The sequence below is a fragment of the Crocuta crocuta genome, unplaced genomic scaffold (genome assembly GCF_008692635.1).
Source record: "Crocuta crocuta isolate KB4526 unplaced genomic scaffold, BGI_CrCroc_1.0 scaffold186, whole genome shotgun sequence".
NCBI classification, from domain to species: Eukaryota; Metazoa; Chordata; class Mammalia; order Carnivora; family Hyaenidae; genus Crocuta; species Crocuta crocuta.
In genome coordinates this window covers 4,127,986-4,145,176 of record NW_027551569.1, presented here as the reverse complement: position 1 = coordinate 4,145,176, position 17,191 = coordinate 4,127,986, and the positions used below count along the sequence as shown (strand labels likewise).

The 17,191-nt window shown below is 49.0% G+C and overlaps 1 protein-coding gene across 4 annotated transcripts in view; it reads left to right on the top strand.

Moving 5' to 3' along the window:
• The window catches only part of ADCK1 (aarF domain containing kinase 1), a 118,088-nt gene that overhangs the window by 90,116 nt on the left and 10,781 nt on the right, over positions 1-17,191 (top strand). For all 4 annotated transcript variants that reach the window (XM_077750756.1, XM_077750757.1, XM_077750758.1 and 1 more), the window contains one exon: positions 7,317-7,433. In XM_077750756.1, the coding sequence (XP_077606882.1) occupies positions 7,317-7,433 (117 nt within the window). The remainder of the gene's footprint in view (positions 1-7,316; positions 7,434-17,191) is intronic.

Sequence of the window (17,191 nt, the reverse complement as noted above, 5' to 3'; positions counted from 1 at the left end):
TTGCCACAAAGATTATATAATACATATTCCATTATATATTATATATTCCATTATATTTTATAATATATATAATACATATATTATGTATAATATATGTGTTATATATATTATATGTATGTATAATATATATAATGGAATATTAGCCATGAAAAAGAATAAGATCTTTCCATTTGCAACAACATGGATGGACTAGAGTGTAGTGCTAAGTGAAATAAGTCAGAGAAAGACAAATACCATATATGATTTCACTTGTATGTGGAATTTAAGAAACAAAACAGATGAATAAAAGAAGATAAAACAGGCTGAAATACAGAGAACAAACTGGTGGTTGCCAAAGGGTGGGGGATGGGTGAAATTAATAAATGGGATTAAGAATACACATTATGATGAGCACTGAGTAATGTATAGAATTGTTGAATCATCCACCTGAAACTAATAGAACACTGTATGTTAATTACACGCCAGTAAAAAAATAACAAAAAGAGACAATTTGCAAAAGAGAAAATGCACATTTAAAAAAATGTTACCAGTGACCCAGAAAATAAAAGAGGGTAGGAGCCTCGTAAAAGCAGTAGTGTAGTTTTGCACGTAATGAAATGGCTGAGAAGCACATAAGGCAGCAGAACATGTAGGACTCTACCATGACATCTACTTGTGAAAGTGGGCATCAGAGGAGTTGCCGCTGGTGTGTTGTTGTGAGGTGGGGACGTAAGGTCATCTGAAACTGGAGATGGAAAGTAATGATGCCGGATGTGCGCACGTGATGATGTTGAGGTGTGTTTGTGTGTGTGTGTGTGTGTGTGTGTGTGTGTGTGTGTGTGGTGTATGCCCATGTGGCTCAGTTCAGCTGGAAGCAGTTTCCTGCATTCGTAAAGTAGTTCCTGTGGATGACAGCTCATAGAAGCAAATGCAGAATTTGCGTTATGATCAAATTGCCCCCTCATAGATCAGTCGCATTGGAAAAAGTTTGTGTTTTCAAGTGCTGTAGAAGAGCTGCCTGTATAATGATAGAGGACCCCTCCCGAGGGAAGTAATATCAAGTGATACGAAGTAGCAGCTCTGTCCGAGGTCCTACTGGTAAGTGTTCTAGAGATTCAGGAGAAGGCACTCCTGTGGTGCATCAGGGCAGGGAAGCACCTGCCGAGGAGCCTGGCACTGGCACTGGTCCTTGACTGGCCTGATGGTCCCCACGGGCTCCACAGGGTTGGCATGAGAGAGATGCACCATATCAACACCACTGTTCTTCCCACACATTAGGTCCGTGGTGGGACATGGACGCATTTACCCAGGGGTTCCTCCTCCTGGCGTAGGGGTTGGGTCCCTCTGGTACTCTGTATAGAGAGCTTGGCTTTCAACTATTTGAAGAGATCAGGCCCTTCTCTCTCCACTTGGGAAGGCTGGAGTGTATGGGAAGGGAGGTCACAGAGCCTTTAGGAGCTCCAGGTGCTCGTTCTAATGCTCTTTGGGGAGGAGGGTGTTTCAGTACATTGAATGGGGAAGTCTCTTGCTCTGGGCTGAAGTGTTCATGTGGCTTCTGAAGACATCAGAAGACATGGAGATAGTGTTGATACTTCTATCCAGATGAATCAACAGAGATGGGGAGACTGAGGGGTGTCTATACTAGAGAGATGGGGAGACTGAGGGGTGTCTATACTAGTCACCTGAGGATCCTAAAGCTCAGCTCATGGGAGGAAAAGCCGCAACTGTGAGTCAATGTAGTGCCTTGACCCTGGTTTTGGTGAAAGATGTAGCCGTTGGCAAAGTTTGACTCTCCGAGTGAGTTGAGAGTCGGGTCTGTCTACATGCCTGTTGGATGCTTCCCTGGCTTTTCCTTATAGATCTGGATGTACTGACCCTCTTGTGCGTGTAAATCCAGATGTGCAGACTAGAGCTGGTAACCCTGCCCCAGCCTTGAAGTTCAAGCCACCAATTCAATAAAAACGTGGCTCTCTCAGACAAGGAGTGCTACCGATTAGCATAGTGCTGTGGAGTCTAAACTATGTTTGCTTCTACTTGCACATCCCATTTCTTCCATTTATCTCCCATTCCCTGAGCTTGCCACTGTGCTAGGAGCTAGGAGTGCCTGGAGGCGTAAGAGATGGTTTGGCTCCTACCTGACAAAACTTCCCATCTCATGGGGACAAGCACACTTGCTACAAGACGTCTGTGCCATGCACATATGCACATACTGTGACGGAGACTTTGCTGTGTTTCTGTGGATCCCAAGAGCAAGTTCTTAATTCTCTCAGGATAAAGGAGCTCAGAGCAGAGTTCCAGGAAGTGTTGCTTGTACAAAGGGATAGGCAGTCTTTACTAAAGGTGTCCTCTGCTGCCATGAAGACTTCGCAGGTGCCATGACATTGAATCCTTCCGACAGCCATCATCCCATTTTACAGATGGCAGTCTTAGAGCAGAGGGGCTAGGGTTACCACCCAGATTTTGTGATTTCATCTCTGGTGCTCTGGAGGACTTTCTGCTGTCTCTTACCCGGCAGGGGTGCTCCTCAGCACCAGAACTGTGAACCTGACAAACAGAACCGTCTCCTTCATTGTTCCCATGGAAACAGCAAATTGTCCTCTGGCTGAGGCCAACTAGCGTCTGCCAGACCAAGACATGTAATAATAATAATAACACAAATTTTTGAAATGAGGATGCCAAATGGGTAAATAATTAATGTAACGATTTGACCCGCCGCTTCTAAAACCCACACACTGTTCCTAAGACAATGGTGCAACCAGGGCTCCTGAGTAATTAATTTTGCTTAAACACATAACAAGTGGGAAGCGAATTTTGCACTGTGAACCCAGTTCAGCTCTTAAAACTGGAGATAGATTGCTTTTGCTCACTGGCACCCCATCACAACATCTGTGCGTAATTAAGCCTCAGCGAAGAGTTTACCTCTCAGTGTGTGAGGCATCTTCCAGTGGGGCTTAATAACCTCAGCCCCACGACATAAATCTCGGAGCCGCAGACGAGCCCTGAATGCAAATATGGTGTCGGGGAGACTGGGAGAGGGTGAGAGGGCAGCCGGGCTGAACGGTCAAGTCCAGGGCATTTNTACGGGAGGGGGAGGGGACAGGGCAAGTGGTGAGGTTTGTGACTAACCCGGGGGACAGCTGGGGACAAGGTAGGAGGGAGAAGCCTTACAGCCACAGGGTTTGAGACCGGGAGAGGGGAGAGTGAGCCCGCACATGTGAAGGCAGGGTAGATGAAGCTGTCATCTCCAGAACAGGGCCACTTCCGGGTTCCTTAGTGCAAGGTAAAGAACCTGACACTCTCCAGAAGTTGTGGGCAGGCCTTGAGGAATGTGCATGCTTTTGGAGAAGCACCGTAATTTCCTACAAATAAAGATTAAGAACCACTGATGTATAATAATTAGTGTGAGTTAATAATTTTTACATGCCTGTGCTGTGTTAGACACCTTTTTAAAGTGCTTTGTATATATTTACTTAAAAATATTTTTTTAATATGGCACACAAAAGTGCATTTTCTCTTTATTTTCTCCCTAGCACCTGATTGATAGTTCTTTATTGTTTATGTTATTAAGGATTTTAAGTAAAACTATCTACATACAAAAAATATATTTTTAAATGTTTATTTTTGAAAGAGAGAGACAGAGCATGAGTGGGAGAGGGGCAGAGAGAGGAGGGAGACAGAATCTGAAGCAGGCTCCAGGCTCTGAACTGTCAGCACAGAGCCCGGTGCAGGGATTGAATTCATGAGCCGTGAGATCATGACCCGAGCTGAAATCGGATGCTCAACCGACTGAGCCACCCAGGCGCCCCTATTTCCTTTTTTTTTTAATTTTTTAAGCGTTTTTATTTATTTTTGAGAGAGAGAGAGAGCGTGAGCAGGGGAGGGGTACAGAGAGAGGGAGACATAGAACCTGAAGACAGCCTTCAGGCTCTGAGCTGTCAGCACAGAGCTGGATATGGGGCTCTAACTCACGAACCACGAGACTATGACCTGAATTGAAGTCAGATGCTTAACCGACTGAGCCACCCAGGTGCCCCCCGTATTTACTCTTTAATCCTTATTCTGCCTTACAAGGGAAATGCCATGATTGCCCCATGTCAACAGTGTGGAGATTAAGGCCCAGAGAGAGGAAACTTTTGCCCAAGGTTACAGGGCTTCCGGTAAGGGGCAGAGGCAGGTTCTGAATGGAGGCAGCCTGGCCCGAGGGCCTGCACGTTAAACCACTGTGCTATTCTGCCGCTGTAATAATTCATGGGGCACAATAATGAATTGTGCCGGACTGTCCGTAGCGTCAGCGCTCACCCTGGCTGTGTATCAGAACCACCTGTGAAACTACACGGCTGTCCTATGGCAGCTGATGCTTGTCCAGCCGGTGCTGGGTGTGTGCTGCTGTGTCATGCGCCAGGGTCCCACACACACTAGCAGAAGTTGGGGATGTTGCTGCAATGTCAGCGCCGTTTTACACGTAGGAAGCTGGCGCTCAGAGAAGTCATAAAACGAAACCGCAGTCACATAACTGGGAGGTGGAAGAGCCAGGGCTCCCGCCTGATAGTCTGACCGCGGGTCTGCTACCCTGGGCTCCCCGGTGATGGCCGCTGACCTAGACAGACCGGGGCCCACTTCACAGGTGGCTTGAGCGAAGCCCAGGAGCAAAATAGAAGCGTGGGGTCAGGGCCAGATTATGAAGTGGAGGCCCAGGGTCTTGAGCTGGAATTTTCCATAATCTGTGCCTTCCTTCTTCGGATCAGGACTGGCCCCAGCATGGGGGGGGTGGAGGGGGAGAGGTGGAGCCCAGGGAAGTGGGGCCTCTGATCTTTAGCAAGGAGACAGACTTTGGATCCGAGTCCTGATGGCAAGGGTGTGAGCCCTGGGCCTCCCTGGCCACGAGCCTCCCTAGGTTCAGTTTTGTTTGGAGGAGGGGGGGTTCCTTCTCATTGTCTCTTTAAAGTAAATCTCTTTCATCTTTCCCTACTGCGATGGAAGGAGAAAAGGGAGGTGTGGGGACGAAACACTGGTGTCGGGGTGAAGGGAATTTCACCTTACACCCCAAACCCTCCTGCCCGCAGGGTGACTTAGGGGCAAGTCATCTATCAGACGTCCCACTGTCAAGCCAGGTTTCTCCTGACTGTGCAGAGAGCAGACTTGCCTCTTGAAGTCCTTTCTGTGGTGTAGCCATCAGGGGGCAATCGCCACCCTCCCTGAGCTCCCATGGCAGACCTCTCTACCGCCCAGGTTTGGTATTCTGTCATTTGAGATCTAAGGAGCTGCAGCAGAGGGCCATCATGTTGTCAGGCAGGGACGGTTGCATCTGGGGGGAGACTGGGGAGAAAGGCGGAGGCTCAGAGAGAGCAGTCTACCCCCGCCCTGATTAACAAGCCCATCCAAGTTGCCCTAGGTGGGCCCAGATGGGGCGCCGACCTCGTGTCCCCAGAGTCCCCCACTGCCAACCTTGGGTTTCCCAACAAACCGAGGAAGAACTTAACCCCAAAATCATGTCCCTTCCATTTGGAAGCCACGGCCAAGGACTGCAGACTTGCACTAATATTTTTAAATTTTATTTTATTTTATTTTTTAAAATGTATTTTATAGAGTCAGAGCGTGAGCAGGGGAGGGTCAGAGAGAGGGAGACACAGAATCCAAAGCAGGCTCCAGGCTCTGAGCTGTCAGCACAGAACCAGATGCAGGACTCAAACCCACGAACCGTGCACTAATATTTTTGAAGGTAGCTTTTGAGACGTGCCAAGCAGGACTGATTTTTCAGTTCACAGTCTTAGAGAGTCACAGATTTCTCTAGGCTGTGTTCAAACTGTAGGCAAGTAGCAAACCAAATGACCCCTTGACTTCTGTTGGAACCATCGGTCCACAAAGCCCAGGGTGTTGTACTTGCATGCGCAGCCCCAGTTATCCTCTGGGCTCCTTCTTGCCATGGGGCAGGAACAGTCCTTCATAAGGAGGGAAACTGAGGCATTGGAGGTTACCTGGCTGGACTAAGACACGCAGAGTTAGCAGAGCTGGGAAGGGAAACAGGTTTCAGACCTGAGGGGTCGAGATGAGGGAAGTCCTTATTCCCCAGACCCCTTGAATTAGCTGCCCCCATTTCTTTATTTGTAAGTGGAGAGAAGGCCATCGAGTTGTTGGGGAAGCGTGACATGCTAAATATCCCAGTACTTCCTTCTTCCTGGCAGCGGTGGCATTCTTGGCTGTCACTCCCTCATCTGGCAGCCCGGCAGCCCTTGGTGCAGTCTGATCTCTTGCCTAATCCCGGGGAAATCTGTTCTCTTTCTGGCTATTGGGTACTCAGAGTCAGAGGGAGTTGGAGAGCATATTGGTTAGGAATGCAGTTGTCTGCAGGTAATCAACAGCCGAATTTAGAGTATCTTAAACAAACAAAAAAGATTTATTTTCCTCACATGGCAAGAAGGCTTACAGCAGTTGCCCCCTGGTAATTGTGTTAGTGGTTTGATGGTATCAGGGCTGGCATCTCTGATTTTCTTGGACTTTTCCTCATGGTTGCAAGATAGCTGCTGCAGCTCCAGGTATCACATTCACTTTCAAAGTGGGACAGAAGGGTAAGAAGAGCTGCACCATTTACAAACACCCCTTTTAATGAAGAAAGTAAAAACCTTCCCAGAGCTTCTAGCAGACCTCCACGCGCAGCCAGAACTGTGTCCCATGGCCATACCTACTGCAAGGCAGGCAGGGAAAGTATTTCATTTTTTCTGTCTCTGGGGAAGAGGAGGATTGGGAATAGGTGCTGGGTTAGGATCCAGCACCGTCTGCCACAGACCTGTAGGAACAGGCATGGGAAAACTCACGACTTCCTTACTGAAAAATTTATCACCCAGTAAAAAATTTGTTCATTTGTTCACTCATTCATAAACATATACATAGAATATATCCAGTACACAGGTGTAGAAACTGAGGCAAAAGGTTGAGATTCATGTAAGGAGCTTACAGTTGGCCTAGTGAGAGAGGGAAATAGCCTTTAATGGCAACTCGGGCTCAAGTATGGGGGTGTTCCACAACCTTTCCCCTAAGTCCCAATTTTACTTTTGGCTCTTCATTGTGTCTGGAGGCACTGAGGAGGGTGGGGAAGCCGTTCTCTGGTCCCCAGGTAGGAGGGGGTCTCTAAAGGAGGGACCAGAGGCCTCGCTGGCAGAGGAGGTAGCATGGCCTGCCCTCCTCTCTTGGCCTGACCCTCGCTTTCCCCACCTGTTACTGCTCAGGTCCCGCTCAGGCTTTGTTTCCTGCTCCTGGGAGGAGCGTCTGCCCTTGCCCGGCTCACTGTACCCCTAGCTTCGGGGCCACCAGCCCTTCTGACCTGCCCTTTCCCATTCCAGGTCCCCCGCATCTACTGGGAGCTGTCCACCAAGCGGGTTCTTCTGATGGAGTTTGTGGATGGTGGCCAGGTCAATGACAGGGACTACATGGAGAAGAACAAGATTGATGTCAATGAGGTGAGGTTGCGCTCTCATGGCTGCTGTGCGAGGGACACAGGCTTGGTCGGGGCCGCCCACCAAGGGCGGGTGTGTCCCCATGAGGTCTCACTGCCTCGAAATGGACCTGTTGACCCAGGAATCATAATGCCGCTGAGCACCAAGCCTCCTTCCAGGGTGTCTAGCATGGTCCTCTGCACTGTCTCCCAAGGCGGGGGCTGGGAGCACACGGTGGGGAGCAGGCACATATTGAGCCCTTGATTGCATCTCCTGCCTGGACAAGCGAATTCCATCTGTTAAGGAGTGTAGTGACATGATCTTAGTTAGCACTCTGGGTAGGCAAGAGGAGGGAATGGAGAGCAAATAAGCCAGCCCCATGCCCCGGGTTAGCCTCTGTGAGGCAGGGCTGGGGCACACTGTTGGTTTTTGTTTTCTCTGGACATGCAGAGTGGGGTAGGCTGATACCAGAGTGATTTGGGGGAAACAATAACAGCAATAATAATAATTATAAGCAACTAAGATGTGCTAGGCACATGACGCACGTAATCTCTACTCCTTACAGCTATCTTGACAAGGGTGAGATGAGAGACCATAACCCCATTTATGGATGAGAAAGCTAAAGCTCAGAGAGGTTAAGTGACTCGCCCAAGCTCACACAGCTAGTGGGGACAGAGCTGTTTGGACCCAGTTCTGCAGGACATCCATATCTCTGCTCCTCCACCTTCTCCATCCCTCTCTCGGGGACTGGCCTGGGGCTGCAGTGGAACCAGAGCCAGCCGGGTGATGGCCACATCAGTAACTCCTTGAAGAAGGAGGTGCGGGACTGACGGAGAAGCCCTGCCCACCACACAGGCACTATCTGAATGCAACCCTTCTCCCTTTAACTCATGTCAGGCATGGTTTTTTCCATTTCGTGCAAACACTCTTCCATTTTTAGAGATGAGAGGAGATGAGCAGTGCTGAGCACCACGCCCGGTGTGTGGTTGGTGCTTCAAGTTGGTAGTTAGTTGAATATTGTTGTTTTCACGATTATTACCATCACGGAGCACTGTCCTTTCTTCCTTTACCTCCTTATACCATTAACACTTACCATCCCTGTGCCAGGCCCTTTCTGCACTGTAAACTTAGGAGGAGTGTGTATTTGCAGGTGAGGAATCGGAGACCGAGACAGGGAAGCTCCCAGATCTTGATGGCACACTTCCATTGTTTCCACATGGATCCCATGTAATCTCCAGTCAGATAAAGATGGAAATCACTCCTAGACCTCTGGCAGGCTTCCTCACCCTCACCAGAATTGCCTTCCTGACTCTGTCACCAGAGGTCACTTCTGCTTACTACTGAACTTCCTATAAGTGGAATCACACAGTGCAGTCTTTTGTCATCAATTGCCTGTGGGTCTTTTCTGGAAGCGGTGTTCCCTTCCATTGGTCTACTGGTCCATCCTTGTAATAGTACCACACTGTCTTGATTACTTAATTCCTCAGTCCCCTGCCCCTGGTGTCTGGGGTTTGCACGATCTGGAAGGCTGTTTGGTATTCTAAGATGTCGTCATTAAAGACTTCCCCAGAAAACTCAGGCTGGGCAGTGGGCGGTGGCCCATGTGCTCTATTGTGCTGTCACTGACCATTGGCGATGTTGGGAGACAGGCCCTACTTTACAGAAAGTAATCTGTTGTGTCTCTAACCAAGCAGCATCAGAGCCACAGGCCTCATGGAAGACTAGCGGGAGTGTGTGTGTGTGTGTGTGTGTGTGTGTGTGTGTGCGCGTGCGTGTGTGCATGTGGTTCGGAAGACTCCACATTCCTGGAACAGTCTAACAGACTTCTGCTGTTCTAAGGTCCCCTGAGGACTGTGGGACTCCACGAGCCTGTCCCTGGAGTGAAGCCCTCCTTGGGACAGCCTTGCTGTGAGTGTTCCTTGGACAAGGAAGTACCAGGGACAGGCAGAGTGATAAGGGACAAACACCTCACCCCACATATCCTGGGCACTAGGCTGTTTTGTGGCATCTTGGCTGCCACAGGTGGGTCACTCAGCGTGAAGGTGGGGCTCAGGAAGTGGCTGTAGAAGGACTCGCTTTCCAGGTGGATGGGGATGACCCCAGACCACCAACCACTTACTGGGCCAGCCCCACTCCACTTTGGAGAGGCCTGCTCATCCCAGCCTAGCTGAGCCTGGCTTGTGATGACCTGAAGACCAGACTCAGTAGCCAGTATCCAATAGACTCAGCTAGAGAAACACCAGGTTAGGAGGCAAGAGACCTAAGTCCAAGCGCTAGTTCTGCCAGTGGCTTCCTGTGTGACCTGGACAGATCACTCCCCTTTCTGGGCCTCAATTACTGAAGGCATTGGATTAGCTGCAATCCAAGGGTACGTCCTGCTTGAATATTTACACAGCAGTGATTCCTGGCTTGCTGGGAGCCAAGACTTTAACCATCTATTTCAGAATCACCAGGAGGAGCTTATTTAACAGTACAGATTCCTGCTCTACCCCAGACTTACTCCTCCATCTGGAGTGGAAAAGGTTGTAGGAATCTGCATTTGCACAAACTTCAGGTGGTTCAGACGCTGACTGGAACCCAGCAACCACCGGCCACCAGGTCAGCCTCCAGGCATCAGGCAGCCTGTCCCATGTGCTCCCTCATCCCACGAGCGTGAGACCTGGGGGGCCAGCAGCCCGCGGGGGCCCTCTTTTGTTTGAGTCTCTGCACCCAGAAGTCGCATATTACTGAGGGCCTGACCTGATCATATTTGCCAGTCACATTAAGAGCTGGTGACAGTGACTGTCATTGATTTTATTAAAAGTAAAGGTCGAACAGGAGCACGCTTCCCTAGGCTGGACGGAGCCTCCTCAGACCATAGGACCACTATTGATTGCAGACCTTTTATCGAAGGTTAATTGGATTTCAGTGAGTGTGTGTTTAAGACTCTGCCTGGGCTGAGGCCCAATTGAATTTGTGTGAAATTAGCCGAGAGAAAGGTGACAAAGTTGGGAGTTTGGGGGAGGTGGGGATGGGGCCTGCGGGCCTGGCAAGCNAAGAGAACCCTGGGAGCCAGCGGGGGAAAGGGGGCAGGGGTCTCCCAGTGCTCTTTATGTTGACTTGGATTCAATCCTCTGTCCTTGGGATGGCCCTCTGGGTATGTGGTGTGGCTTCCAGAGTCTGTCTTTTTGCCTCTCCAGAAAATAAATCTCGCCTTGAGTCAAAGGTGGTGGGGTGGGTTGGGATCTGGGGCTCAGCTCTTTGAAAGCCTTCCCTCAAATCCTTTTTCAAGACCACTAGCTCCTCTTTGCAGAGGTGTCAGGGGCCCTCAGTTACTGACCCTCCATTGGCTTGGGGCAGATGTCAGGCTCTCCCCTTGCCACCTTAGGGTCCCTCGTTGTCCAGCTGGCTAAGCCCGTTCTCAGTCGCTGTCTGCCCCCTCCCCCTTCCCCAGCAGCACAGTCTTGTTCGTTTCTTTGTCTCTGCTCTGTTATTGGGGGCTCTTTGTATTCTTTGTTTCTTTTAGTCATTTTCACTGGGTCAGGGATGGAGTGCAGTCAGTGTGCGGATTCAGCCTGCCACGTTCAGCCAGAGCCTCTGGCCACACTTCTTCCTTCTGGTAGTTTTAAACCCATTCCCTGTCATTCTGGGAGCCGTGAGAGGGTCTCAGATGTGCCTTTCGGCAGACATTTATTGTGCACCTACTGTGTGCAGGCACTGCGCATCAGTGGTGTACCAGAGGTGGGCACAGCGTGTGGGAGAAGGAGGCGCTGGGTGAGGCCTCACTGAGGCTGGGCGCTATAGTGGGAGATGCCGAGGGTTTCAGAGTTGGGGCACCCCAGGGTTGTGCCTGGCTCTGCCATTTGTTGGCCAGGCGCTCTTGGTAAGTTACTTCAACTCAGTGATTTTCTAGCTCTGTGCATGTGGAGTCAACAATACTTACTTCATAGGGTTCTTGTGCAGACTGCAGGCTGTGAAGTTGTGTAAAAAAATCGTTTATAATTCATGATGTCGTTTCTCACAGAGGCATGTGTTCCTGAGAAGGTTCTCTGCGCCCCTCCTTTCCACCTCCCCCTGTTGTCCTGAGTATGAAGACTTGGAAAAGGAGCGGTGGTCATCGACCGCGCAAATGGTGACTCCCCACCTGTAAACGCCAGGCTGCAGTTAGGCCCCCAGTTTCCCTGTGGTGAACACCGCACTCAGGGGGCCTCTGACTCTATGTTAGGAGGTGCTCAGAGGACCAAGGAAGCAAAGCTGAAGAGGCCCCAAGGACCCTCCTTACTGAAACCGCTGGAAAGAAAACATCTCCTTCCATTGTCCACAGAACTCCGTAACTCATCAGACCAAATCTTGAGAAGCCTGGGGGATGTGAGGGAGATCCAGGTGTGTGAGACAGGTTCCTGGAGAGTTCTCTCCCCAACAGCAGGGGTGTTCGGAGTGGAGTAGGCCTTCCTGGATTCTGTACCGGCTCTGCTCCTTACGAACCATGCCGCCTTGGTGAGGCCGGTCACCCTTTGGAAGCCCCAGCTGCCTGTTGTAAAGTGGGGTGCAGGAGAGTAACCCATAGGATTGTTTGACGATGGAAACACCAAGCGTTGGACATAGTACCCACAGTGCATGCTCAACAGAAGTTGATTTTATGCTGGAATTCCAACACCCAGCCCCTTCTTTGGCACTAGCGGTGAAATAGTTGCCGGAAAGAAGAAACGTGTAGGGAAGAAACCCTTTCCCCATTTCTTCTATTGACCCAGGTGAGGTAGAAGGATGTGGAAATATTTCTCTGGAGGGTGCTGTGCCCAAGGCAGGGGATGTCAGATGTCGACAGGTCTTCCTTCGCTGTGTCTTTTAATAGTTCCCGTCCCTAGGACCCAGGCCCTCTGGTCACTGTGACCCTTTGAATCTGTCTGGCCAGGAGACCTGAGGAGCCCTTACTGACCTTGGTGATACCCTGTTTCCTGGCTTTTAGGAGATGCCTAACTCAGAGAAGCTTTCACTGGGCTCCCGAATTAGAGTAAGCCCCCAGCTGCCTCTGATCAACCCACTCACCACCTCTGTGGCTGGAGAGGTGCCCCACGTCTTCACATTCAGGGATTTCATCTCGGCTTGTCCAGGAGTGACCCTCCCCATGGATAGATTTGGCCTCACTGGGCAGCAGCAAGTACCCCCAGAGAGGTTCCCAGGACAGGGTGAGGGTGGAGAGTAAAATCCTGTAGGCAGTGGTCTGGTCTGGTCTTTCAGTTTCTCAAGAAGCCTGGCCATAAACAGAGAGCGAGGAGAGTTTGAATTGTTAACCTCTTTGTAGTTAATACTGGGCTACTTACGTGGTTATTAATATGCTGCAACACCAGCCTCCTGTTTCTTTGAGAGATCTTGGCCTTGCATGTACGGCACCCCCAAGAACATAAATAGACTTTCCCTTGGGGGTGGGAATAAATTATTCCATATAATTATAGAATAATTAAAGCACTTTCAGCCAATTCAAGTTTTGAGAAAAATTAAAAAATAATCCTTGATTTAAATATTATTTACTAAATTAATTCTTTACTAAGCCTTTTTTATAGATTCCTGGAATTTTTTGGTTTTTGTGTTTTTATTTTATTTTTTGTTTTTTTACCTTCCCGCTGTCAGGGAATAAAGGCATTGAGTAATTACTAAAGTCACTTTCATGAATGACACATTCTTTTTACATGGAACAATGAAAAGACTTGTCACTGACTTTTTTTCTCCTAAAAAGAGCTGTACTATGGCTTTAGTTACTAGTGAATTTTTTGGGTAGAGAAGCAGTCCTGGATTTCTCTCTGAGACTCTGTCTCCACATGGAATGTCTTCTTGGATGCCGTGAGGACCTTCAGAGGGCTCTACTGTGAGTGGAGGAAGAGGAAGATAGCGAGGTGATTGACAGCTTATTCCCTGGGTTTGGAGTCCGGTTTCACTAACTGCTGGCTGGATGGCCAAGCTTCTTTCCCTTTTTATATGTTTCCCTTCCTCCTCTTGTTCCCTACGGAGGATGGCTGTGAGTCCACGGAAAGTGCCTGGAATGGTGCCTGGCACTTGTCTTTATGCAGATGCCACTGTCACAGGGCAGAGGGCAGCCGTAGGGGAACTGAACAGACACTTTTGCAAAGAAGACATACAAGTGGCCCACAGGTACATGAAAAGGTGCTCGGCATCGCTCATCACCAGGGAAATGCAAACCCAGAGCCCAAGGAGGCATCACCTCACCCTGGTCAGAACGGGCATCGAGAGGCTAAGAGAGCAAAGTGTTGGTGAGCATGTGGAGGAAAGAGAACCCTTGTACCCTGTTGGTGGGACTGCAGACTGGCACAGTCACTGTGGAAAACAGTGTGGCCTTTCCTCTAGAAATTAAAAATTAAACGACCATATGATTCAGCAGTTCACTTCTGGGTGTATATCTGAAGGAAATGAAATCAGTATCTGGAAGAGATACCTGCGTCCCCATGTTCACTACAGTATTTATAGTTGTTTGCTCTTAATCACAAGATGTAGCTAGATTATTATGGAAAGGGGATGGGGGAGAGGGTTGTGTGCCCAGTGGTGGCCTTAGGTTTCTTCTGGGATCCTTGCAGTCTCTGAGTAGGAGGGGGCTGGCTGCCATTCTCTGGGCAAAATGGTTCCAAGAAAGTACTTACTGCAACTCTGACAGATGTTAAAAATATTGCCCAACATTTAGAAATTAAGGGGAAGAATGTGTGGTGTGTCCTTTCACAGTCATTCTTGGGTATTGTTCCGCCAGCCCACCGAGGGCTTTTTAATATCCAGGGAAATGTACTTTTGTTTGATTCTGCTATTGACAATTAATTAAGGGCTCAGACTGAAGTCATATGTCAACCTGTAAGATCTTATCCAGCAGAGATATGCAAATAATTTCTGCCTAGTGGAGAAGATAACCTCAAAGGTTATGATTTCCTTATTGCTCTGTAGGGCAATAACCAGTTCTATATCTAATCCAGGAATATCAGTCTCTTATTCCTGTTTAAATTCCAGTCCCTCAAAATTCTCTGAATCAGCTCTGCCTTTTTACTTGCTCCTTTTTTGGTGAGGTGAGCAATCTTCGACATGTATTCATTCTATATTTTTATGAGTTACGTTTTTAACTTTTTGAAAATTAAACTTTGATCAAAGTGATAATGTTTACATTCCCCCCCAAGTTTTAAATCATAAGCTACTACATTACAACAAACACATTTGTGTGTCTTCTATAGTATGTAAGCACTCCATGGTCTGTATAGGTCTAGTATGCACATAGTGTGTGGTATAGTATGTAGTGTAGTATATAAAGTGCTTTCCCAGATGTGATCACATTTTGACCATGAATGTTGAGGTTACCCTGTGAAGAAGTAGAGCAGATGGAATTAGTTCCACTTGACAGCTAAGGGAACTTAGACCCAGACTGAGAAGGGAGGTGACTTGTCCTCAGGTCACCCATGCCGAAAGTGGCAGTTCCAGAGGGCTCCAGAGCAAAGCTGGGGGCACAGGCTGGTTTCCTCTCTTGTCTGTGTCTTCCATGTCTGTCTATGTTGGTGAAATCTGGTTAAAGAACCACCCCTAAATGGAAAGACACCCAAGTAGGGGCAGCTGGGTGCAGTGTCAAAATGGAGAGGGCCACTTGATGGCTTTGCCTGCGTATGTATGGGCTCCGATTGGCAGCGTCTCTTCCCCTTCCTCCTCTGGCAGCAGCTCACTCCTCACGGGCAAGGGCTCCCCCATCCTGAATCCCCAGATCCCCAGGGGCTATCTTTCAATGTAGTAATAGGGGGCCCAGAGCGATTAGCAATATTTCAGAAAGCTCAGGGGAGATCATACATCTCCCCATGACAGGTCTGCCCAGACTAAATGAAATGTCATTTCTCTGCTTTTGGCTCGAATTCTGTCAGCTCAGTCTGGCTGTACTGCTTATCTTGGGCTGATCAGGAGCCCTGATTGGACCTTATATGCGTCCTTGACAAATAAAAATGAATTATTACTTAATAAATGCAATTGGTTTGGCAAATGCAGCCTTTCAGAGCATGGCCTCATGGAGCTCCAAAGAGCCTAACAATAGGGCTTCTCAAAAGGGGACTTGCCGGCTCAGCCAGGACCAACTCCAGCTGGGCCCCACTCTGAGGAAACAGTAAATGGTGGCCTTTGGAACATCTGACATCTCAACCTGAGGCTGAGAACCCGACATGGGGCAAAGTCCTCCAATTGCCAGCAGAGTACTGGGCATTCATTTCCTCCAGCGTGACATTGGATAGGTGTCAGGACTTAAGACATCCTCTTTAACCCTGGTGTCTTCATCTCTTAAAAAAGATAATGGACCCTGGTTTGTCACTCTCCAAAGACTGTTAAGAGGAGTCAGTAGTAATGGGGCTCCCGTGAGGGGTCACTGGGCTCCACGTACCTCGACGTTCTCACCTGTGAGTGGCACTGCTGTTGGTTGCATTGTACAGAAGCTGAGAGTATCAGCAACTTGTTCAAGGTCACAGAGTTCACTTGAGAAGTGCAGAAGTTGGCATGAGCCTGCGTGGTAGAGTGGTTGCTGGAAGGCTGTGGGGTCACACCTGGCTTGGGTCTTGGCTCCACCCATCTGTAGCCCTGTAGCTCTGTGTAAGTCACACCCCGATGAGTCTCAGCTCCTTATGTGAAAAGTGGGGATCATAATTGTACCTACTTGTAAAGCTGTTATAAGCATGTTAGCTATTACTATAGTAGGGTTATTCTTGATGATTTATTTTGGGGTTACAATTGAAGAGATTAAGGGGTTAGGATAAGCATGAAGACAGGAACTGCAGCATCTCAAAAAAACATAGACAAGGGTCTCATTCGTGTTGAAGGTCGTATATTCATGTTTGGCTTGTTATAGGTAAGTGGGTGCAGAGTAGAGCCAGTCTCTGGTATGTAAATTATACCTCAATAAAGGCATTTAACAAAATAGAGCCAGTCTTTGCCCTCTTAGGAGCTTATAATAGTGGGCTACATGGTCATTAATCAAATAGTGTGCTGTGACCATGAAAGAACAGTACAGAGTTCTATGAGAGTTTATGGCAGGAGAACCGCTTCTAGGCCGGGAGGTCAAGAAAGGTGCCTCCAGAGAGTTGATGCTGAGCTGGGATGGGAAGGAAGACGAGGATGAACCAGGTGAATAGGGGATGAGAGGAAGGCTCTTGGCAGGGGGACTATCATGTGCAAAGGTCCTGAGGTACAGGGTCATTGGAAAGAGAGCAGATATGGCTATAGTGTCATGGCCTGAGATAAAACCAGGGAAGGAGGCTGGGCCTGGTTGTGCAAGGCTTTGTAGGCAAAGGAAAGGAATTGAACCCCTACTCCTGTGTTTCCCACTGTGGGGCCCAGCTCTTCTCCTCTGGCTGGGACATGTTTGCTATCGACCATGGTGTCCAGTGGGGACTGAGAGAAATGTCAAGGGCAATGTGTGTCCTGGGGTATCAGCTTTGTGAGTTGAGCCTCTCTTTGTCCTCTGGAAACCCACTGGCAGACCATCTGTGGGCCCAGCCAGGCCTGGTGCTATTCAGCAGCTGTTCCCTAGCTGGGAAGAGGCTTTTAGCTTTAATAAAAAGGGAGTAGAGATAAGAAGACCGCCTGGGCAGGGAGGGTAGCAGTGACAGGATGATTTAAATGGCCTCTCCAGTGTCATTTCTTCTGTGCAGACATCATAAATCAGATTAGCATTGGGCTCTGGCGGGGAGGCGTGAAGGAAAAGGGGCCTGAGGGAGAAGGAGCAGGGCTGTGACTCTGGGTCCTCCTGGGACCACCTCAGAGCTGGTGGGAACAGCTCTCGGGGGTGC